Raw genomic sequence first — 24,809 nt, 5'->3', positions numbered from 1 at the left:
CATAAATCAAATCTGAGCACAGTGCACCACACACAAGCAACATGTTTATTCATTTATTTTATTGCTAAAAAGGCACAAGTACAGGCATTATATTTCACCATAAATGATAGCACCAAAACTGTTATCGCCAAACCTCTGTTCAATAGGCACTCCACTTAGTAATGGATTACACTGAATGAAATCCAAAGTGAGCGAGGAAAGAAGGAAGAAAATAAAAGAGAATGAAAGAAAGAATGAAGGTTGAATCAAATAATTACTGACAGTGAAATAAGAATCAAAGCATTTCCAGTCCAGGTCAATAGGTATTCTTGATTAGATCAGCACCATATGACATTTAACGACTTGACTTACAACAATGTTACAGAACATTAGCAGAAACTATAGAATCAGTTAAATCAAAAAGATTTTCCTTACATTATGTGATATTAATACAAAACAAAATAATCATGACAAAATTGAATCAGAACAGTAAAAAAACAACAACTTGCAATCTTGTACAAACTGGAAAAAAAAAAAAAGAGTAGATTTTTGGAAGTGTTTAGTTATATCAGTACAGAAAGCAGTAATGTGAAAAACAAAATGTCAAAACTATGATCTATAGCAGAGGCACAAAAACTATATATGCAAGGTATGCAATGCATAGGGGCACCATGGGGGGTGTTGGCGGCTCACCAGAGGGGCTGCAATCACCCCAACCCCCAACCGCTCGACAGATACATGGTGCACAAAATTTTGTTTCACATACCAGCTTTGAAATCAGTTGTTGTGCCCCTGATCTATAGTGATACAACTCATCAAAACACTTGGTTTCTCATTAGCTGATGGTCAAAAGCATGTACCGATGGTTTACACAAACTAACAAATGCATCACTTTGGGAAGTCTATTCAGACTTGGACTTAAATAAATCACACTTGACAAGTATCAGCAGGGCACACCGGTGATCAGGTGAAAAGTAAATTATACAATGAGTCAGAGCATCAAAACCCAGATCAAAATTCAGGGATTAAACAAGGGATGACCATGTCATCAGGTAATTGCACTTAGTAAACATATTTACATCACTCACCCAGTCCAAAGCATAGGCACTCATCCTTCTTTTAATACTTTCATGTGTTTTTACTGACATTATTAAATACCAGTAAATACAAACTCTCCATTCATATAGATTAAAATAAAGTGACTGAGCTACCACTGAGCTGTATAAATATACTCATAGAGAACAATGATTTGAAACTGAAACTCACAGAATGGGAACATCAGATTTGATGACTGTTATGTGTCATTTTTTTCTTTTAGAGGTAGCTCAGTTGTGAAATGATTTACACTGCATAGCTGGCAAGCATAATTTCCATTTTTCCCTCATGGTCATACAAAAATACATTAACAACTTTATATCTCATCCTTACAAATATTAATAGAAAATGTTTTTTCTTTTGAATTGTTTTCTCCACCTCATTAAATACTCTAGTTGATAAAAGGAGAAGGTCAGACTTCAGTGCCATCATTTAGGTTGTTGTGGAGTTTGACCTCAAGATTGACTTGTTTTACCTTCACCCCATTGACCTTGAAGGTATCAGGATTCTTGTTGAGGACGTTGACGTTCCTCACTGAGCAGTGCTTGCTGTTGAGGTTTTTCTCCAGATGCTCTATGCAAACTTCTACCTTGGTATTTAGAGGATATTCCTCCACTGCCTTTGGAGGTCTCTTTTTCACAACCCTGAGGCACTTCCTAAGCACAAGGCAGAAAGCTAGAGGGGCCAAGAGAAGGAGGACAATGGCAGCCACACCACCCCCAATGGATCCTCCCATCTGGGGATTGAATGTGCCTGATGGTTCCACCTCAAGTTTCAAGGTCTTCATGTTGGTGCCATTCTTCACCTGGTCACCCTCATTGTCATAGATTAGAGATTCATCCAGCGTTAGACGACTTGAACGATCCACAAGATCTCGGCGACTCCGCTTAAGCTCGTAGGTGATGGAGCGTTGAATCCTAGGAGCTGATATTGACTCAGGTCCAATGACATAGATCACCTGAAGGTACCACTGATGCCCTGCTTCAACCTAAAGATTAGTGAAAAAAGAGAGGGTTCTTTAGAAATCCAACCAAAGCACTTTTGTCTTTTAGCCAAGTTCCCTATAGGCATGCAGACTGTTAGTCTGGCATCTTTTCCTAAACAAACAGATCAAGACAGTTCCCAGAAGGGTAGAATTGAATCGTTTTGGCACTGACATTTGCCAGGATATATAGTACGTGTTAAAGAGAAGAGGAGAACTTGATTTTTTTTTATGAATCTTGCAACGTCTGACCTTATATAGGGCATCGACTTTCATGGTGAAGCCATCCACACCTGGCATCGCAGACATGGACTGGAGGTCAGGAACGTCATATGCGAAGTTCGCATCAAACGGAACATCATGAAAGTAGCGATCACAAACATCAGGCTGCTTCCGGTCCTATAAGTTAATTTGAAATGTTTCATTATCAATTATTATTAGACAACTCACTTGAATACTCGATTCAACACTCAATCAAGAATCAAATCTTTCTGAAAAATGACCCCACATTCAGGCTAAAAGTAATATTTCACAGGGTATTCTAGGTACTCTTTCCTACTTATGTTTTGTGCTCCTGTTCTTCACGTCCATTTATTAATGCATTTGGCAAGTAGTCGTGTAATAAGCAGATTAATGGACAGTAAGATATCTGATGCAAACTGGAGGTTGTTTTTTTACATTCTCTTTGCTCTCACATAATAACATATTTTCAACACAAATCAAAATTTCACGTCCATTTACTTATTTATTTGATAAGTAGCCATGCACTATGTGAGATATCCACTCTGGATCAGGGTCCTGATCCCCCATCAGGGTTTATTTTGCAATAATGGCAGGCAGACTGTACAGAATCCTAGATTTGTTACTTCATTTTTTAGATTTTTCACAAGGTCATTCTCATTGCATCTTTAAAATTCTCTGCTGTCGAATCTTTAACTGTCAGACTCAAAATCAGCTCGTTTGAGTTTCAAAATACTCCTTAAAAATGTAAATTCGCAAAACAGCATTTCTAAAGTTCGGTTAAAACTTAACCACACCAAACATTTAGTCTTGTTCAACCAGTTGAACTGGTCCAGACTTGTTTCAATGGAAGGGAATAGACTTATTACCTACCAGAAGCAGGAACCTGTGTTTGAGGTGCTTGTTTGACTGAATGCAGCCATACTGAGGGCCCTCATTATACAGGGTGCCTGTAGGGTCAAAGAAGGGCACATAGCCATCCCGCCCTGTACACAAGTAGACTTTCTCCAGTTGCAGCTTATAGGCTGAATTCAGGTTCTGGTCAGAATTCCACAGTACTCTTCCATACAGTGTTTGACCTGCATAAAATCAAACACAATGAATGAAGGAAAGAATAACGGTGGCAATAGACCATCTTTATGTATTCATTTGCTTTAGTTTTACCCATAGAAAAGGCTCCTTTATAGTCCATCTCAGCAACAGACATCTCTGCAACAGCAGGATCCATTAGGAACACTTTCTCATTATTACAGAGCTGGAACTCAGTATTCAGTGAGTAGACTACAGGAACAGGGCGGTTGGTTTGCTGGAAGGCAATGGGCAGCAGGAATCTGTAGATTGAAAGACAAAAGGTGTTGCAAGCCCTTGCAAGTTGAAGTATACTCTTGATCACATTGGGTGCGTCTCATCTCACTCTCTAGCTCCCTTTGTTGTGAATGAGTATACACAAACACAAATTCGGGCACTAACAAGTGAGTTGATCCACTGAACATTAGTGCACTGATGACTCAATTATCTGTGACATGATTGCAAAGATGTGCAATAAAATGCATCTGGTATTAACAACATTGCTGTATAAAAGACACTATTTTGCATTTTCATTGTAGGATAAATAGATGAAAGTGAAACAGAAAATTGTGTGTGAGGGTTTTACTTTATACATTTACACTGGAAAAGCTCCATGGTAACATACATTTCAGGAGCATGAGCCGTGCAGGAGAGAGGCTTATCCCCAGAGTCGATCCATGCCTGGGTTGGCTGTACTGTGCAGGGAATGAGGAAGAATTTGTACTCTCCGGAGTAGTCTTTCCTACAGCACAACAAAGCATGTTGTCAGTGATGTGACGTTAGACACATTTTCTTGATGTCATAATGTTGGACTTCAAGCTGCTAACCTGCTATAGGAGCTTGTAGCTCTCCACAGCTGGTAGGGGGAATCAAAAGACTGTGCACTCCAAACCAGCTGCAGGTCAAATACGATGCCTCCCAAGTGATTCGGGGCCATCAGATGAGACTTCTGTCCAGGGAGTGTGTGATGTTCAGGGACAAACTGACCTAGAGGGAAATGAAAGTTCATACACTCATACAGGCAACAAAACTCTCACAGAATCTTATGGTCATCTAGAGGTGGGTTTCCATGGGGCTTCAGTAAACATAAATCTTCTTCTCAGATATACTTTTATACTTCCTAGATAAAACATCAGGTTTCATTATGTGTGCAAATACAATGAAATACAATGAAATAGCTATTGTTACAGACCTCTGAACTTGGCGTGGGTTTTGAACTCAATCACCAGCCGTCCGTCATCCCTTATGAAGATCCGAATTATCTGTAATTTAGCTGACAACACACTGTCCGTCTGAATGCCTGTGGTAAAAAAAGATATTCATAAGCATTTTTTCAATGGCAGATATAATATAAACACATCCTCAGTAGTTAAGTGATGACAGCAGACAACATAAACTAGACCTGGAGAGTAGAATCAGTTAAAAGTGGGACACTTCCCTCCTTTTTATGAGATAATGATTTTATTTTAAAGGTGCAAATGTAACAATTTTCATGTAATATTCACCTTTCTTTTGTCTGAACGGCTTGTAACGCAACTTAAAAATTAGCCCTTCCCAGACTTCCTAGGTTGCCTATAAAATCTGTAGATTGATTTTCATGTGAAGGGAGCGTGTCAGTTTTGCCGGAAAATCCAAAGGATGTGACGTTTATGTGCACTCCCAAGAGCCTTGCCTCTGTGCTTCTCTTCTGCTATTCAACAGCGACAACAAACTGCAACACTAGGTAATGTTATCTTAGAGATGAAATCCAGCAAACGTCCAGCCCCCAGCACAACACCCACTCCTACACAAACTCAGAGTAAGCCAAAAAATGTATCTACTGAAATCCATCTGGCTAAGTGGGAACATGATCGTGGTCAAGTGAAAACTAGAGTGAACATCACCAGGGCATTTGACTCCTGGAGGGAATCGTAACTTTCAAATCATTTCAACGATCCTCTCTTTATACTAAAAGTCAGGAATACAGGATACATTTAAGCAAATATGCTGGTTTCTTGATCGTTGTACAACATTACAGTAAACTGTCTGGTATAGTTTGGTAGTATGTAGCTGTATGTGTGTATCAGTATGCCATGTTAGCTTATAAGTAGTTTTAGTTTAGTCTCAGAGTTTGTAGTAAAACAATCATAATTGTGTAATATTAATTATGGCACCTCATCTGTCAGTATGATGCCGGTGAATCATGTTCAGTCTCTTTGTATGTTGCATCAATGTTTTGGCTGATGCTCGCTCGCGTCCCTATGGAGTGTGTGCACGAGCGCAAGCACCAGCGACAGGTAGCTTGCTGCAGTTCACTTAATGGCTACAGATGTCATTAACAACAAGGGTTTCTGAATCTTACATACTGCACCTTTAAAGGTTTAGTTCACCCAAAAATGAAAATTATCCCATAATACCCTCAAGCCATCCTAGGTGTATATGACGTTCTTCTTTCAGTTATATTAAAAAATATCCTGGCTCTTTCAAGCTATATAATGGGAATGAATGGTACCTTAGATTTTGAAGCCCAAAAAAGCGCATCCATCCATCAGAAAAGTAATCCATACGGCTCCAAGGGGTTAATAAAGGCCTTCTGAAATGAATCTATGCATTTCGGCACTTCTCACCAGAGCTTAAGCTACGCCTACATCGTACGCCGTGAACGCGCGGGCAGCCGTTACCGGAATCCAGTGATTATAGTTTATAGAGCTTACAAAAACACATCGATTCGCTTCAGAATGCCTTTATTAACCCCCTGAGCTGAATGGATTACTTTTTTGATGGATGGATGCACTTTTTTGGGCTTCAAAATCTAAGGTACCATTCATTCTGATTATAAATCTTTGAAGAGCCAGGATTTTTTTTTTTTATGTAACTCAGATTGTGTTCGGCTGAAAGAAGAAAGTCATATACAGCTAGGATGGCTTGAGGGTGAGCAAATTATGGGATAGATTTTATTTTTGGGTGAATTAACCCTTTAAGAGCTTAATTATTTCTTGGTGACAGTGTGGAGAAAATTTCTAGTTGCTATTTTATTATAATTTATTTTGTATATATTGTTGTAAAGGGATCAATGGAAAGGAGGAGGCGAGAACCGGCTTGATAACATAAATAATAGTTAATTGGTAAACTTAAAAGACAAACACACACATGATGGACATGTCTGTAAACGATCTCTCTCTCCCTCACAATCCTTTGCAGTCGACCTTTATCCCTCTCGGGAGGCTTGATTAGCCTAATACGGGACCGGGTGTGTACGATCACGACCCGGCCCCGCCCTCCACCCTGCCACAATTGTAAATATTGTAAATGATTAATTTACCCTCGGGAAACTGTATGGCATAGGTGCAATATATTCTGAATATATTGCTTTCTTATGGTTTGGATTTAAAATAAGCTACAATTCGTTAATAGGTGTATATGACTTTCTTTCTTCTGCAGAACACAAACAAATATATTTAGATTTCAGGATACTAACAAATTAACATTAAACAAGCTTAATAAATGCTGTAAAAGTGTTGTTTATTGTTAGTTCTTATAAAATATTGTATTAACTTATGTTATCAAATAAACCCTAATTATGGGCGTTGCAATTTTATTTATTTGTTAATTGGTTAGTTTGTGTTTGTTTGTTGCATTTGTCTATCCCTGAAACCTGTGCTTCCACATTGAAAAAGTGAAAAACAATTGTGTTGCTTGCTATGTTTATGTTGCAGCCTCATGCTAGATGTGAATGTCACACATAGAAATGAAAAATCATTGGTTAGATTTGGACACCTGTTCTCCATAAGACTGTGTCATAGAAGAAAGAGAACTCCATCTCTGTGTGGTGTTCCAGTGAGGCCCATCCACGTGGAGCCGTGACATAGATGTACGACACATAGAGCGGCACCTGCACTGTCAGGAATGATTGAGCAGAGTCTCTGACCTGCACAAACACACAGCCACACATTCTGAGCACATATCAAATCAGCTACATCAGATTTAGTCTGATTAGGATATTTATATCTATTTTGTCTGTTGAAGTGGAATGCAAATCATGTGGTCTTCCTTGAACAAAAACAGGTGGACACAAACCTGAAAGTCAGCAGTTACTGATCCTCCACATACATCAATCAGCTCTGTCATGTCATAATATGCATCAAATGTCCATATGCAGCTCTTTAGATTGAGATGCTTGTACAGCTGGATGGTTTTGGGTTCTCGCACATTAGGGTTGAATTGGTATGGACGATCATATCCAGGACCTAGGGATATGCTGTCATAATGCACATCATCGAGGAAGCCAGTTTCTGGGGGGAAATTACATTTGAGTCAATAAAGTAAAGCATAATTCCTGGCACAAGTTAGAGATGGATGATATAATTGCATTCTCAAAGCTTCTCTGTAACACTTTACATAAAGTTCTGTATGTTAACATTAGTTCATGCATTAGGTATCATGAGCAGCATTTATTAATCTTGGTTAGTTTTACTTCATAAGAAGTAAAATAAAATAATGTTTATTGTTAGATCATAATGCTTACATCAAACTTATATTAAGAAACATGTTATAATATTTATTGTTACAAATATATGTATGTAGAAAATAACATTAACTAAGATTAATACTGTAAAAAAAAATATATATATTTTAATTCCTGTTAACTGTTGCGTTAACTAATGTTAACTTATTTAATCTATTTTAAAATGCAAAACAATAGTCTCCACTCAGAAATACACTCAAATCTGATCCCATATTAAAACTGTTATGATGGGTGTGAAGCAGGACAAGACGGACAAGAGGTGCGGATCCAAATGCGGTTTTATTGGGATAAACACATAAGAAATCAAAGGTAAACACAAATGAAAGTCCACGATGGGAAAACAGGAAACTAAAACACAATGAAACAGATAAACACGAGGAAACAAAACTCAAACACAACTAAGAACTCGGGTAAGGGACACAGACCAGGCTAGACGACATTCAAGAAACGAACAACAATCGACAGAGACTACACAAAGAACCGGGGTTTAAATACACAGACAAAGTGGAGACTGAACGAGACACAGGTGGAAACAATGATGAGTGCAGGCAGTGAGGGAGGCCGGGAATTGTGGGAAATGTAGTTTAACACACGGACAGTGAGACTCAGGGCGGACAACAGGGAAAACGTGACATGGACCGGGATCGGTGACGGGTGAGATGAAAAATACGGAGCGGACAACAAGGAAACGTGAAATAATCGTGATAGTGAAACTGAGAACAAAGGGCAGACAACACAGGAACGTAACAAAAACATTCTTCTGTAGAGTAACAGTTTTCATAATCAGTAAACAAAGAAAAATGTTATTAATTTTGCAACTATATAACTTTGATATTAAAATGTGCGTTTTCTTGAGATGTATTTGATCTGCTGTATCAACTGTGCTCTATTATGGGTTTCTTCTCACCAGAGACACCCTGCAGGTCTTTAAGTGTGACCAGGTTTGAGCAGACATGCTGCTGACGGTAAATTGACTCAGAGAGCAGAAAGTGCAGATTGTGCAGAAGCATGGTGGACACCAAGGGAAGCATTCCATCCTGATGAGGGATTTGCACTGAGATATGGATCCTATTCAGAGGAAAAGGAAAACTCACTTACTAAACTGCTGCTTTTATTGAACATAACTCAAATGTGTTGTTATGGAAGGGCTATTTTTCATGTTTTTTCAAAGTGATAAATTACCATGTGTTGACCTTGCTTTACTTTTTTTCCTCATTTTAGAGCTGCGATCTCATTTGAGAAATGTTTGTATTTTCTGTCTAAATCTGTCTGGATAAAACTATGACTATGCAACCATTTGCTTACAAAGAGTCTCTCCTGACCTGTTTGGATGTTCTTTGTGTTTCACATCCAGATATTTCAGAGTGGCAATAAAGGACTGGGCCTGAAAGCCTCGAGCATTTCCCGTGGTAACAGGGGTATGGCATATTGAGCCTTCAGTGCCGATGGTAACAATGTTGCTCCTCAGGGGAGTACCCAGTTGCCCGGCTTTATCTCTGGCCTGGGCAATACAGCGTACATGGAAACGTCTGCTAAAATAGATACTGTCCAGGACCTGTGAAGCAATAACATTTACATAAACCCAAGAACATAAGGATAAGTGACAGCGACAGAGAAATTCTTCCAGATCACATTAACTATTAACATATACAATATCCCTAAAACGTACTGACACTAATGCCACACTTAAAAATGTACGAGTGTCTTTGCTATATATAACAAAACATTTATATATAAAAAATGCACAAGCACACTCTTCAAGCAAAACATCCCTCAATAAGAAGTTTGTTGGGTTTAAAATGATAAAACATTTTATAAATTGTTTAAAAATCTGCTTTTAGGTGTTAAATTGTGTTATCTAATGCAATTAATTTGTGTGACTTCAGTGTCCAGAAGTATCAAGATTTTTTGGAGGCCACTGTACATGAATGTGATAAACCAAATAGTTGATTGCAATATGGGAAGTTGTAGTTAACAATAATAAAACATAGTATTCCACATTTTGAAAGTTGTACAGATGATAACAGACTACATTTTAGACTAACCATATGATTGACTGTGGTGTAAGGTGTGTTATCCGTCACTGTCTCAAAGGGTGATCGAGCTCCATGGATGTCTGTGGGGGTTGCAACCTCCCAGCTGAAGTGGACAGAGGTCTGGTTGATGCCCGCCTCCTCACAGCGCTCTCTCATAACTGAGTATTTGGGGTAATGTGGGTCACAAGGAGTCACACAGATCAAAGGATATCCAGGAGATGGAGACTTTTTACTGCCCTCCTTAGTGACCTCCTGGACATAGTCATAGTCTGACAGAGAAACTACCTGTGAGGGGACCAAAGAGTCCAAATTGTTTTGTGTAATTATTAGAGATAGTCTGACAATTTAAGACCGATGTTTGCTTTACAGATATTGTATAAAAGGCTTTTCTACTTAAATGGTTCCTTTATATTAAGTCAATAAATGGCACCATTTGGTGGGTCTCTAAAAATAGCATAAAACAAGCAGTGAATGGCAAACTGCTATAAATGTAATTTAATAGAATAGACAAGGTTTTGATTGCTTGGGTCTTCGAGGCCTGCCTGATGAAGAAGACCCAAGTGGTCGAAACATTATCTTTTCTATTAAATTGCATGGGAGCATTTATAGTAGTGTGCCGTTCTCTCCTTTTTTTTTTTAATGAATTTTGTAAATTTTTGATTGTGCACCTACCATGTTTGGATGTGCGCATACTACTTCTATTCTCTAAAAACAGCACCCAGTGAAGCCTTAACCCTACTCTGCATTCAACAGTGTACACAGGTCAAGTAACGTAATGCATTGTTTAAATAAATTACTCACCTTTTTATGTAACAACAAAACCAATGCGTAGCACTTTAAGCGTAAAAGTTAGAAATATTTCAAAACTAAGATGAAATAACTACAGTAGATTTGTGACCATTTAAAATGTAAAACAACTTTGCATAAATATAATGGCATAAATAAAGTATATGTATATATAAAGTATAAAGTATATCTAATTATAATAATACTACTAATACTAATAATAATACCTCATATTACATTATTAATGATTATGTAATTATTGTGACAAAATGTAGATATAAATAAAAAATGGTTCTTCCTTTTTCCACATATTTATAACATAGAAATATTATTTATCTGTTCAAGTTGATCTAGTAATTATAAAAACAGAACAGTTAAAAAAAAATAGGCCTGTTGTTTGTCAGAGCTTAAGACTTAAGTAACTCAGTAGAGCTGATATAAAACAGATTAAAGGATCAAAGAAAAGCTTAATTAGTTTTAATGTATAGTGTGCTGAGAAATGCTGTGAGAAAATGTGAAAATGAAAAACTAAACAAGTATTCAGTACAACTTACAACAGGTGGAGCTGGAAGGATGAGACTTCCTGCAGATTCTTGATCTAGAATGGTCACTGTTGCCATGCTGATCTCTCCAAGCATAGCTTCAACAGGGTCATCAGGACCAAGGACCAGTGAGAAAGACTCATGCCACTCTCTGTCCTCATTGGAAAGGATCTCTACCTTAAAGAGGATGTGGTCCACACCTGTCCTCAATAAGAGAGGAAATCATTAAAACAGAATCATTATGTTGAGGTAAAAGAGATTAGAACTTGCTGAAGCCATGACTTACCAGGGGTGAACTTGAGGACTCGACTCCTGGGGTTATAGTCCACACCTGATTGGGCCGATCCATCTCTTGTGCTGCATCGGATCTTGGAGGTGCGGTCAAGGTCTCCTTTACGAATTACCTTGATGTTCAAAACCTCAATTCCATCTGGGCCAGGGGGCTCACGAACTTGGTATGAGGCTTGCTCAAACTCAATTGTAGGTGCTGAAAAGCATGGTGTTCAACTCTTTTTTTTTTTTTTTTCAAGAAGTTTGAATGTTACATAGTTTTAATATTTGCTTTTTTTTAAGCTTCGAGATAACTACCCACCATCTTCATCATTTGTGATGGTCACAGTAACAATGTCATTGACTCCAGTCATGGCTCCAATCCAGTGGTCACCATGTGGGCTGCCAAGGTGGACCTGAAACTCCTCTTCAGGCTCAAACACTGAGTCATCTTGAATCAGTACTGTACAATTTTTCACCTGTCAATCAGAAGCAATATATTTCAAGAAATATTAAATATTGTTTAAAATGGTCTACTCTTATCCCTAAACCTGACAGCTGAGGCCATCTGAAACAAGACCATCTCATAAAGGGGAATTTTCTACACCTGCACATAATTACACAATGTCCTACATCTAATTTATTAATCAATGACAAAACACATTTTGTTTGAAAGGAGCACCTTATCCCCTTTTTGGAAGGTGATCCTGAAATCTTCTGAATTTCTCCTCTCCTCAAAGTCATCCATCACCATAGCAGACATGGTGCGTGTAAAACAACGGACAGAAGACTTGTACATTAGATCTCCTGTCCTAAAAATCGGGATATGCAGGATGCCATCTTTCTCCTTCACTGTATACGCCAATTTCTCAAACTGCATGCTAGGTACTGCAATGAGAAAGCATTTACTTCATCAGAAACTTCATATGTTTTTACATGGTTGTTAAAGGGATACTTCACACAAAAATTTAAATTCTGTCATCATTTGTTCACCCTCATGTTGTTACAAACCCATATGACTTTCTGTTTTATGTGGAACCCACAAGGAGATCTTGGGCAGAATGGCAGCCTCAGTCACCATTCACTTTCATTGCATCATTTTTCCATACAATGAAAGTGGATGGTGACGTGGGTAACATTCTGTAATAACATCAGGGTGAGTAAATGATGACCAAATTTGAAATTTTTGGATGAACTATCCCTTTTGTAATTGGCAAGCGAACGCACTGTCTTGACTGGTGTCAGTGATGTAAACAGAAGCTTCATATGGCTCAGTGAGTACCGCTCCACTGGGAGAGCTAAGAAACACAATGAAGGACTCTTTCCCTTCAATGGTAGGATTCTGGATGTCATCCATTATAGTCAAACTGCATGTCTAGGAAAGAGTAAACAGATAGTGGAAGCGATTTCATTATAAGACTTCTAACTTGATAACACTGAAAAGAAGCCTTTAAACTCCAATCATCTTACACTATGTCAGTAGACATGTGATAAAGGTTTAGAGTTGAAATACCTCCTCAGTCTTGCCTGGCTTAAACTCCACCTTTTTGGAACTTGGAATGTAGTCCACCCCGGGTGTGGCTGAATCCTGTTCTGCAGGACGTGTGGCACACCACACAGAGGTCACGGAGGACATGTCACTGCCCTGCCTCAGAACAGGGATTTCAATGGTGCCTGTGGGAACATAACTCACATTCAGTTTTGAATATATATTATTCTGAAAAGATTACTAAATGCTGAATAAATAGTTGCTTTTGATTTGTTCTTGTTCTTCACCACACAAGTTCAAGAAATTACCAAAGGTAAAGATACAAATTATTATATCAGTGCAGAATCGCTGTATGCTGTCAAATGGGTGATACATCATAATTATATCCACAATATAGTCATAATGATTCTGCCAGTGATTTAAAATGTGATTTTAATTCACTTTTTATTTGGCCATTAAATTTCCTCATTTTGCGATCCCTCCTTCATGAGTATGAGAGTGTTAGAAAATACAATTTAATAGCATCTCTCATCTTAAGTAGCAAACAAGAGTTTGAAAGAAACTGTAATTTCTACAAATTGATTCAAAACTCATTCAACTGATTAATTTGTGCCACCACTCAGAAATGTTCACTGACGTGTGGCATATACATGTATTAAAATACTTAAGCAAAAAATATACAGTATATGACTGTTTATGACTATGTATTACTATATTAATGCATAAAAATGAAAATGATTAAATATTCTTCATTTAGATATCATTTAGTGAAAAACTGTGAAAACTGTGTCTTGATTCTTTTAACTAGATTTTTGCTGTTTTTTTACTTCTTGCATAAACGTTTTATCTAATTGGCAACAATGGATGTTTGGTCAAAATTATGGTTTCAAAAATAATAAAAAAAGCATTAAGAATTTCAGAGCAAATACGTAAACATTAAGATATTAAATATCGTCAAAGTAGTAATTCATTTTGAAATGTTTTTTTTTTAGCAATATTGCACAGCACTGCTGATTACCTACAGTACAACAACCAAACTCCACCAACCTGCATCTTCACTGAAGGTGAAGGAGCCATTGCCCAGGAAGACAGTTGAGGCATCATTTGGCCCATCTATGATGACTTTAACCACAGAGACGTCACCCATGCGTGCATTATCTGAGGCATCTGAAAGCACCAGCTCAAACTCCTCAGAGAGCTCATACTCACTGTCATCAATCAACTTTACATCACATGTAGACATGCTCACTCCTGGACCAAAGATGACGCGGTTCTCACTGCTCATACCGCGGGTCTTATAGTCAGAACCGGACTCCAGAGCGTGCAGGCTGCTACCCCTGGCTGATTTAGGCACAGTATAGCAGAGAGCAGAGACTGTGCTGCTGGTGTCACCTGGAGGACAAATGAGCAATGACCATGATGATGGTAATAAAGATTAACTTTTATTTGAAACTTTTTAGATATTTATTGTTTTTACTTTATTAATTGTATTATTAAATTGTGAGTTTGTGAGTCTTTTTAAGTGTTTCACTAAAAGAACTGGCTCTTAAGAGTCATATGCTCATAAATACACAACATTTGTTTGGACTACACGATAGTTGTGTTGTTTGTTTGTTTTTGAGAGCAGCCAGTGCAGACAATGCAAAATAAGTGTTTTATTTTGTGGTATACTGTCCTTTTTCCTCATCACATTTAATTCAGATGGCAAGCTCACAACTTGTGCAAAGATTGCAAGACACTGTAGATTCAGCTCTATCAACAGGATTTGTGGTGATACCACAGAAAATATTTCCAAACAAAAAATACACGTAAAGCAATGCGCTTACAATATTACTTTGAAAATCATTTTAGTGATGGGACAACTCTATAGGTGGATGAATTTATGCAGTTATGCATTACTCAACATAATTACTGAGAGCAGATTTTTCTCTATGTAACCATTCCTTTACTGAATCAAGAAATTGGATATATAATTCTGATGCCATGATTAATGTTTGGAGTAGGATTAGGGACATATTTGAACATCTTTAAAAAAACAACAACTCCGATTTCCTTTTGTAGGAATTAGTTCCACTGACCTTTTCTCTCAATAGGAGCAAAGATGAAGCCTGTGCTCTCGTTGACATGGTAGGACTTCTTATTGAACTGCAAGGTGGGCTCATCCTCTGTGTCATTGATATTAACTTTAGCTCGGTTCACTGATCCCAGCAGGGCATACACCGGCATACTCAGCTCTACATTAAAGCTCTCTGTGTTCTCAAAGACCCGGTCATCATTGATCACGATGGTGCAAACCTTAGTGTCTTCTCTTTCATCAAACTGAACCTGGGGAACCACATTAAAGAGCTTCATAAATGTTCAGCTTCAGAATGTTCTTTACTAACCAAATTAATAGAATTGACTAACTATGACCTTTCCAGCCGTTTGTGACTCAGACATCATTATGGTTTTGTTTTTCTCTACACTAGAGCAATGTTTAATCAAACAAATATCTTAAAGCACAGCATAACCAGAAAAAAATTATAGTCATTACAGAAATTTCCAAGAAGTTTCCAGGCCTGAAAAACACAATTTAAAGTTCCCTAATATTTCCAGGTTTTTCGTGACCGTGGAAACCCTGCTCACAATCTGTCTATTTAATCAAGGAGATTTTAATTATGTAAGTGTAGTAGACTATATTATGAATTCACAGCCTCTGATCAGTCAACCAATCAACATTAGGACATACTGTACCTGTCCTGCATATTCAACATAATCCTGCTGTCCAGGCAGAGAGCTCATGCTGGAGGTTGAGGTTGCAGTGCCCTGTTCGGTACAGCACAGCACAATGGCATATTGGTTCAGATTGCCAGTCCTCTTTACTGTGACTGACACAGTTCCATCTTTCTCACTTACATTGTAGCTGCAGACAGAAGACAACAAAGTAAAGATTTTTCATGAAATACATTTCTTATTAGTTATTTACAATATGTGATCCATGTCACTGTGCATAAACCGTAAGAAGCACAGTTTGTGACTTCCTAAAGGACAAAATTCAAGACAGACATACCTCTTGTGCTCAAAGCTGATGAGGGACCACTGAATGTGGAAAACATTGTCACTGACGATGTTGGGCTTGCTGTCCTTCACAAGGAACTTGAAGTTGTCCATAGTCTTCTGAACGATGTTCTCGTTCAGAACGTAACGGATAAGTCCCAGGTTAATGTCAGCTGCAAGAAAGCATTATTTAAAGGGATAGTTCTCCCGAAAACAAAAAAAGACCACACAAATACTCACCCTCATGCCATAGCAGATGTGTATGAATTTCTTTGTTCTGCTGAACACAAACAAATATTTTTAGAAGAATATATCAGCTCTGTTGGTTGATTCAATGGAAGTGAATGATAACCAGAACTTTGAAATACCAAAAAGCACATAAAGGCATCATAAAAGTAATCCATTTGACTCCAGTGTTTGAATCCATATCTTCAGAAGTGATATGATGGGTGTGGGTGAGAAACATATCAATATTTAAGTCAATTTTTAATATACATGTCCACCTTGACTTTCACTTCCACATTGTTCTTCTTTTGTTTTGACAATTTGCATTCATTGTGCATATTGCCACATGCTAGGCAGAGAGGAGAATTTATAGTAGAAAAGCGACATCAAAATTGATCGGTTTCTCACCCACAGTTATCATATCACTTCTGAAGACATGGATTAAACCACTGGAGTCGTATGGATTACTTTTATGCTGCCTTTATGTGCTTTATGGAGCTTCAAAGTTCTGGACATCATTCACTTCCATTGAATCAACCAAACAGAGCTGATATATGCTTCTAAAAATCCTTGTTAATGTTCAGCAGAAGAAGGTCATTTACATCTGGGATGACATGAGGGTGAGTAAATGATGGAAGCATTTTCATTTTTGCATGAAGTATTCCTTTAAGGTTATAACGTGGCACTCTGAAACACTTGATTGTGATCAGTCAATTGCACCATTCTGCGGTCAAATATTTATCCATTATGACATCTGAACTGTATTGACTGTTGTCCCAGGCAACTGATTTCCTACTATAAATAGCCTTGCTAGTTTTATGTCTTTGTATAATTCCTATTCTATTTATTTTTATAAAATTGTTCTCAAACATTATTTATTTGGAAAGTAGTCATGTAATAACAGCCAATCTGTTCATTAGGCAATATTTTTGTGATGGCAAAACATAATGCAGTCATACTTAATATGTCAGAAGATCCATAATAAACTCTGTGTAACTGTAACTACCAGTACACTGTGTTCTGTACAGGTGGATCCAAACAAGTTACAACACTAAAGTTACTTTAAAGAGATTTAAAGGTCAGTAATACCTTGCGTGAAAGAGGTGATAGGTTTGCCTGGTTTGAGTTTACTCTCCAGGTAACCATGTTTCGGTTCTGTAGTGACTTCATAAGTCAGCTGTCCATCATCAGTGTCTGGATCAATAGTGAAGAGCTCTTTCTTGGAGATCAGATTGGTGGCCTATAACCACAGTTCACATCAAAATGTTATTCAGTACTTTCCAGTAGGTTAAAGTGAATTCTGTAATAATGCAAAATACTCTCGCTTTTGTTGTCATGCAAGAAAAAGCCAGTAGGAGGCAAAAGTGCACTGTGTGTCATGATGTCAACATCTCAAAACAGCTGACTGAACATTGATTTGGCTTAATCCAACTGCTATGTGATTCTAAATATAAAACTGGGTTTGCTATGATAGTGATTATCTACCTTATTGTCCATGTACTCCAGCCACTGCAAGCCTAGGTTGGTGACAATTCGAGGGGTTCCATCATCAACAGGTAAAATGTCGATTTTAAACTTTTGTGGAGCAGCTGTAACGACCTGTAACAATGGACAAGCGTTAAATCGCTTGGCTGACAGAACCCTTTTCATGCATTCTTATAAGAGTAATTGCTTCCAATTTACCAACAACACTCACTTTAATCACTGTTCATTCCTTAAGCAGAGTCTACAGTATTTACATTCTAATGTACAGTAAAGGGACTTTTCCACTGCACGTTACGGTTCGACTCGACTCGCCTCGACTCTACTCGCATTACTTTTCTGAGCTTGCATTTCCACTGCATTTTTGTGCCCCTCAACGTGAGAGGGATTATAGGATGATCGTCATAGTTACGCCACCTCTACTGCCGTGACATTATCTTAAACAAGACACAAACTGACCAAAATAATAACACAAATGCTAGCTGTTAGCTACTAGCTCATTGTGCTGCATAAAGCAGTTGTTGCATGGTGATTTTACACAAGTGCAACAGTTAAATTGGCCTGGTTGTTTTAGAAACAAGCTTCCATTAGCTGGTCAACTAAATAATGTGAAGCTTTCAAGCAGAGTATAAAGTTAACAAAACAAAACATACCATCCTCCATCGTGGATCAATCCAGGGCACTCTCCCTCCCATTGCTCGCCGGTTTAGATAGCATCCATTAGGTAGAACAACATCCACTTTTCCTTGATGGCACTGTAGTCACTTTTAAGTTTTTTTTTTTTTTTTACTTTTCCCTACACTGTTGGTAGGTCCGGTGGTAGCCGTGTGCGGCCAACAGCTGAGACACTTCCTGAGAGACGGTTTCGTTTCTCTCATCGCTAACAAGTGGACCATCTGCACCTCGTTTATTGACCAAGGCGTGGTTTTGCGCACAGCCATTTCTTTTTCAAATTAGAAATTTGCGTGACAACTTTAATACTAGCGGGTTGATGTCGCGTATCGGAAATCCAGTGACGCAGGTAGTGACGATTCTCCCTGACCAATCAGTGATCTGCAGGATTTTGACGTCACATATAGTATCAGCTCGCTTGGAAACTCATACTAAAAAAGGTAGCAGGTACCAGGTACTATCCACAGTGGAAAACCCCCAAAAAGCAAGCAGAGTCAGGTTGAGTTGAGTAGAGTTGTACCACGCAGTGGAAAAGCCCCATAAGACTTGATTTCTATAGTGCTGAGCAGTGGCGATTTCTCAGGGCCAGCAAAGCCTTCTCTGCTGGTCTAACATGTCTAATAAATAAATATTTTTCTCAATCACCTTTTTGCCTATGCAATTTTAATCGCTTTCCACTCCTAATTCATCTACTAACAAATAGAGAAAAACAAATAGTTCATCCAGTCAGAATTTATTCCTCGATGCTTACAAACAAAGTGTGACAACTGTTTCCAAAATCGCATGCCTGAATCCGAAGCAGCGTGTGAGTCTGAGCTCCACCCCGTCAGGCCTTCAGAATTTCCACAGAATCCCTCAACAGTGCAAATGAATAACTAAACTGTCAGATTCATCAGCCAATCACATTGATTTATTTGTTCTTGGTGGGTGTGGTCTTTAGGATATGTCCCAGTTGAGGCCTTTTAGCTGGCCTTGAGTAACACAATCACGCTTTAAGTGACGTACGTAATTCAAGAGAAAGTGAAAGATCAAACTGTCTGACAAGTTGACTGTCATCACTTCTGGTATTGCCATTGAGAAAGAGATCCTTATGGATTTCTAACACAAGATGTTCTGCATGACCGTGTGATTGCTTAATTTATTAAACAGGAAAGGAGGAATGATTTTCACTTCAAGTAAATTGGTAAGTGCTTTTTGCATTGTTATAGCAACATCAGGAGTTTTCTAAGTTTAAATTAGGCTGCTTGAGAATTCTGTGTCGGATCAAGTTTTGAAAAGTAGTGCTGCGTTCCATTCAACTCGGGAAGTCGGATTTTACAACTTCCTACTAGGAAAAGTGCATCTGAAATATGGAATGCATCTTGAAGTCAGAATTACAACTTGTAGGCTCCTGCAGAAATTCTCAACTCCGATTTTGCCGAGATGCAAGTGCATGATGTCACACAAACATGTCGACACTCAGGGAGATAAACAAAGTAAGTGATAAACATTCACTTTATTAAGTAATATCGATACAGTAAATTAGTTTGTTTCCATATTACATTATATTAAAGCTTGTTTAACAAACACCTGCAGAAATAGGTGGATAAAACATTATAATCTCTTTTGATAATCGTACACCCGAAGCACAAATGCTAGCGCTGCAGCATTGTTTATCAGTTGGGTTGCTAGGAGACATCTCTAATGAGAGTCAAACCCCTGCTAAGCTAACGGGAGCATTGCAGATCTGAATATTTGGGAATGGAATGCATTTGAGGTTGGAGATATCAAGTTGGAATATCCCACATCCAACTTGAATGGAACGCAGCAGAACCGTCTACCCTGATGAAACGAAATGTATTGCAAGCAACATTTAAATCACAAATATTGTTAGATAAGATTTTCCAGGTATTATAGACCTGCTTGGTAGATTCATATGAAAAATTATGATTTTTGAATGTCTGTTCGGGAGACATTCAATTCACAAAACAGTCATGCTGCAGTTAAAATTAGGCTTGCTTGAGCATTAAGTGTTGATTCAAGTTCTGGTTTTCATGCATGGACGTGTTTTTAAAATGTCAATTGGTATTACTAGTTATCTGCGACATAATGTATGATGCCCAAAGGCAAAGGACGTCTTATTCATTGTGAAACTGTGTTTTCTTAATGGCATGAATCACACCGAAGGCCTAGACTTTAAATGCACGGCCCTCCACTGGTGCTGAGAAATTATGCTTCAGGCCCAGTTCATTTTATTACAAAGTGAGATTCCCCTTTTCCAATGTCCACTGAGAGACTATTCACCTCCTAGAGCAGCTGACAGAAAGCTGATACAGCAAGAAGAGGAAAAAGCGATTGCTGATAGATGGAATTATTATGATGGGGAAAGAGGGAGAGATGGAAAGTGACAGCGGTATTGGTTAGGGGGTCGTTGAGGTCTGCTGACATGTTGCCTAATTGGCTAGTTTATACAAATAGACTGGATCTTTTAAGATAATCCATACCTGTGTTTCCATATTTGGTAACATGTTACAATAATGTTCCATTTGTAAACATTAGTTAACATGAACAATACTTTTACAACATTTTTAATTCTAGTTCATGTTAATTTCAACATAAACTAATACATTTTTAAAATCAAAAGTTGTATTAGTTAACATTAGTTAATGCACTTTGAACTAACAATGAACAATTGTATTTTTATTAACTAACATTAACTAAGATTAATAAATGCTGTAAAAAGTATTGTTAATGGTTTGTTCAGGATACCTAATGCATTAACAAATGTTACCAAATGGAACCTTATTGTAGCGTGTTACCCAATATTTAGTATAGCCATATAAAAACACATGTAAAAAGTTGTAACTGAATGAAATGCAGATGTGACTTTTAATATCACAAATCACTTCATATAAGCTACTCTTTTATCAACACTTTTATCAACACTTTTTTGTTTTTAAAAAATAAAAATAATTTGTTTTAAATTATATCAAATGTTAGATACAAATTGATGCCAAACATTTTTTTTTTTATCTCTAACTGCATGTTCCAACTTTCTATGGCATTTTAAACTCTAGTCAATTTCTGACCCTGCTGCATACTAACGCTAACCTTAGCCCTAACCCTGAACCTCTGGCAATTTTAATGTGAAATATAATAATATACTGTATAATCCCTTAATTAATTAAGCTTTTTTTGTGAAGGACCATCCTGACAAGCAGGTTTTTTAAGTTATAGCTACATTTGTGAGGACATTTTCAGAAAGGCTGTCCTACATGTTGGTAACCACATAAGATTGGGTCTAGACCACATGAAAAATGTCAAGAGTCAGTGATGATCAGTAATGCTAAACCACTGATCTGAATGACACTCACAGGGACACAGAAACATTAACATTAAAATAACATGGAAGACAAACTAGCCACATGGACAAGCTCTCAAATAACTCAGGAAGTCTACCAACCTCTTTTCCATCCTCTTTAATAATAAAGAACATGTTGGTGCCATCACCGACAGTGAAGGTGAATCTGTCTTTGAGTGAGTTACTGCCATCATGGTTGTAACTGATGCGGTTCTGATAGATGTCATCCATAGTGAAAGTGTTTGTCTGACGGTAATGTTGACTATTACTTGTGCGCTCAATGGTACCATGATGAGGAGCCTGAACAATAGTAAACGTAACAGAGTCCTCCTAGTAGATTTAAAGAGAGAGAAAGAGAGACAGTTTATCATGATTAGAAATAAAATGAACACTAAGAAGCATTTGAGCACAGACATATGAAATTAAATTAGATAACATACAGCAGCATTAAACATACAGTTGTCTTTAAACAATAATGTATAATAATGTTTTTTACATTTATTTTATAAAGAAAACACGTGCACAGACTGAATTAATCGATCATCTGTCTTTTCATAGTGATACCTCAGTGTCAGCATCTGTAGCTTTCAGCTCAAACTCAGTGATAGTCTTCCTCACTCCCTCCTGAACCCTCATCCCTGGCACCAGCAACACGGGCAGAGAGTCATCCACTGGTCGGATCGTGATGTAGAATGTCTGTGAGATCTGAAAGACACACACAACATTCTACACTCAAATATTTACAATAGTTAGGACAAAGAAAAATAATGTACAGCCAGCCAGTCATTAAAAGTACAAATGCAAAATAAAGACTGCAAAATAAACCCATTTAGGATGATACAATACCTGATCCTAATCACCCTGCTGTGTGTAATAATTAAATATAAACAACACTCAGTAAATACATAAATAAATAAATATATATATATATATATATATATATATATATATATATATATATATATATATATATATCATATTTATTATAAATATATATATATTTATATATATATTTAACTAAAGGGAGCACAGAAAATGTAGTACATTAATTAAGCAGCACAATACAAACACAAAGTGTTTATAGAATCTACAATTTACAACTAATTGTAGATTCTAAATGGTATAAGGGTTTTGCAACTGAGCATTCAATCCTGTTTCAAAGCACTGCGGGAGAACTTTAAAGTTCCACTATGCTAATCTCTTTCACTGACCAGCTTGTGTTTATTTGGGAACTTTTGGCTCCAATTAGTGTTTGTCTGTGAAAGTGTGTTTGTAATGGGAATAAATGAGGTGAAATAAAGACAGAGAAAATAAATGGGGGGAGGTTACTGTGGAGGAATAAGTGTGCGTGTGCGCGTGCGTGCGTGTGTGTGTGTGTGTGTGTGTGTGTGTGTGTGTGTGTGTGTATACCTCATTAGCTCCGTCAGACACAGTGAAGGTGAAGTCATCTGAGTGTATCTCTTCTTCACTGGTATGGACATACTGAATGTTCCGAGTGGTCAGGTCAGCCTGAGTGAACGTATTGATGTGTTTTCCTGCAAGAACATCATATTACAGTGAAACTCACCAGTGACCAACAACCCACCACTTCATATACTGCATTTGGCATCAAATAATAGTGCATTTGAAATAATTATAAATATCCCACAGATGAAATTAAACAAATAAATATAATATGCTCCAGATATAAGTGTGGTCCTATCAGGTCAAACTAACTGAGGCTGTAGCCCAGAGAGAGAGGAAAATGAAAACATATCTCCACACATCAAACAAATGCATATGGTGTCCTGATGAAGGTGCAGGTCTACAGAATACCATATGAGTGCAGCGGCACTGGTGCCACTGGGTTCTACAGATGAAGGGCCTTTTAGAGTGAGATATTTAAAGGATAAATGATTGAAAAGTCCTCTAATTAGTTTTCTCCAGTTTTCCTCATCAATGCGGTTTAGAATGTCATGATTGTTTAATATGGTTTCAAGTAGCTTAAAGGGATAAAATGAAAAACTATTTCATGATTTATTTACACTCATGTTGTTCCAAACTTGTGACTTTCTTTCTTGAATGGGACACAAAAATGTCACACAGAATGAAAGTGAATGGTGACTGAGGCTATTATTTTGCCTAACATCTTCTTTTGAGTTCCACAGAAGAAAGAAAATCATTCGGGCTTGAAATGTCATGAGAGTGTGAAAATGGCAACAGAATTTTCATTTTTAGGTAACTACCCTTTTAAGAATTGAGTCATTTGGGTGGTATCAGCGATTTGTAAAGGAGAATTCTATGCCAAATTAAAATGGATCAGGTTATGCCGTGCTTCAAAATAGTTCGCACAGCAAGCACTGTTCTCTTTCAGAGTTTTCTACATTTCATGTTTTCCATATCCATCAGAAAATAATTTTAAAGTTGCACCAGTGTGACCTCTATCAAAATGTGACCATTTACTTGCAGCCTGGAGCCTTGGGATGTATCGGTTGGCTCACATCTTGTCTTCAGTCTTCAATTTAATATAATGTTGAGATATGAAATCAATGATATCTTCCATGTAAACACTTCAAATGCATTGGTCAGCTGTGGCCAACATTTATAAACTTATTGCCCACTACAAAACATCAGCACTGCAGACTTTAAATATACTGCAGACTTGACTCTTCTCAAGATGGCGCCGAGTATGGCTGCTGCGTTGCGAGCTCCGTTACAACACTGCGGTTTATTGATTGTTTTGTTTACAGTTCTTTGTTTTTTTTGTCTTGGATGTTGTCTGCCTTATTGTTTACGACAGACAAACGCTTTTGGACATTGGTTCTACAATTACACATCGAAAACTGGACTTCAAATTCCTTAATGCCGACCCGCTGTTTACAAACACGCCGGCGGAGCCCTTTGTCTGGGCTGCCCGGCCGCGGAAACGAAGAAGGAAAAGAGGAAAATGAGCTGGCATTCTCATCAGAGTAAGACGTCCTGCAAATCGACCCCCGCTACCCAGTATACTACTGGCAAATGTTCAGTCTCTGGACAACAAGCTCTGCGAGCTGAGAGCGCGGATCTCTTTCCAACGAGAGACGA

The 24,809-nt window shown here is 37.8% G+C and overlaps 1 protein-coding gene across 1 annotated transcript in view; it reads right to left on the bottom strand.

Moving 5' to 3' along the window:
- Window positions 1-48: 48 nt before the first annotated feature.
- Window positions 49-24,809, bottom strand: part of fras1 (Fraser extracellular matrix complex subunit 1) — a 141,222-nt gene continuing 116,461 nt past the window's right edge. Inside the window, exons 47-73 of the mRNA XM_052123970.1 lie at window positions 23,157-23,281; window positions 22,311-22,451; window positions 21,849-22,076; window positions 17,738-17,851; window positions 17,342-17,492; window positions 16,041-16,200; window positions 15,725-15,893; window positions 15,070-15,316; window positions 14,039-14,383; window positions 13,016-13,176; window positions 12,730-12,877; window positions 12,185-12,390; window positions 11,825-11,981; window positions 11,519-11,719; window positions 11,245-11,432; window positions 9,914-10,189; window positions 9,191-9,423; window positions 8,776-8,936; window positions 7,421-7,635; window positions 7,121-7,271; window positions 4,557-4,664; window positions 4,192-4,351; window positions 3,990-4,106; window positions 3,461-3,627; window positions 3,170-3,375; window positions 2,309-2,455; window positions 49-2,062 (exon numbers count right to left, since the gene is read on the bottom strand). Coding sequence (XP_051979930.1) covers window positions 1,487-2,062; window positions 2,309-2,455; window positions 3,170-3,375; window positions 3,461-3,627; window positions 3,990-4,106; window positions 4,192-4,351; window positions 4,557-4,664; window positions 7,121-7,271; window positions 7,421-7,635; window positions 8,776-8,936; window positions 9,191-9,423; window positions 9,914-10,189; window positions 11,245-11,432; window positions 11,519-11,719; window positions 11,825-11,981; window positions 12,185-12,390; window positions 12,730-12,877; window positions 13,016-13,176; window positions 14,039-14,383; window positions 15,070-15,316; window positions 15,725-15,893; window positions 16,041-16,200; window positions 17,342-17,492; window positions 17,738-17,851; window positions 21,849-22,076; window positions 22,311-22,451; window positions 23,157-23,281 — 5,258 coding nt within the window. The 3' untranslated portion in view covers window positions 49-1,486. The remainder of the gene's footprint in view (window positions 2,063-2,308; window positions 2,456-3,169; window positions 3,376-3,460; window positions 3,628-3,989; window positions 4,107-4,191; window positions 4,352-4,556; window positions 4,665-7,120; window positions 7,272-7,420; window positions 7,636-8,775; window positions 8,937-9,190; window positions 9,424-9,913; window positions 10,190-11,244; window positions 11,433-11,518; window positions 11,720-11,824; window positions 11,982-12,184; window positions 12,391-12,729; window positions 12,878-13,015; window positions 13,177-14,038; window positions 14,384-15,069; window positions 15,317-15,724; window positions 15,894-16,040; window positions 16,201-17,341; window positions 17,493-17,737; window positions 17,852-21,848; window positions 22,077-22,310; window positions 22,452-23,156; window positions 23,282-24,809) is intronic.

The sequence above is a fragment of the Xyrauchen texanus genome, chromosome 4 (assembly GCF_025860055.1).
Source record: "Xyrauchen texanus isolate HMW12.3.18 chromosome 4, RBS_HiC_50CHRs, whole genome shotgun sequence".
NCBI lineage: Eukaryota > Metazoa > Chordata > Actinopteri > Cypriniformes > Catostomidae > Xyrauchen > Xyrauchen texanus.
This window is presented reverse-complemented; position numbering and strand designations above follow the sequence as displayed.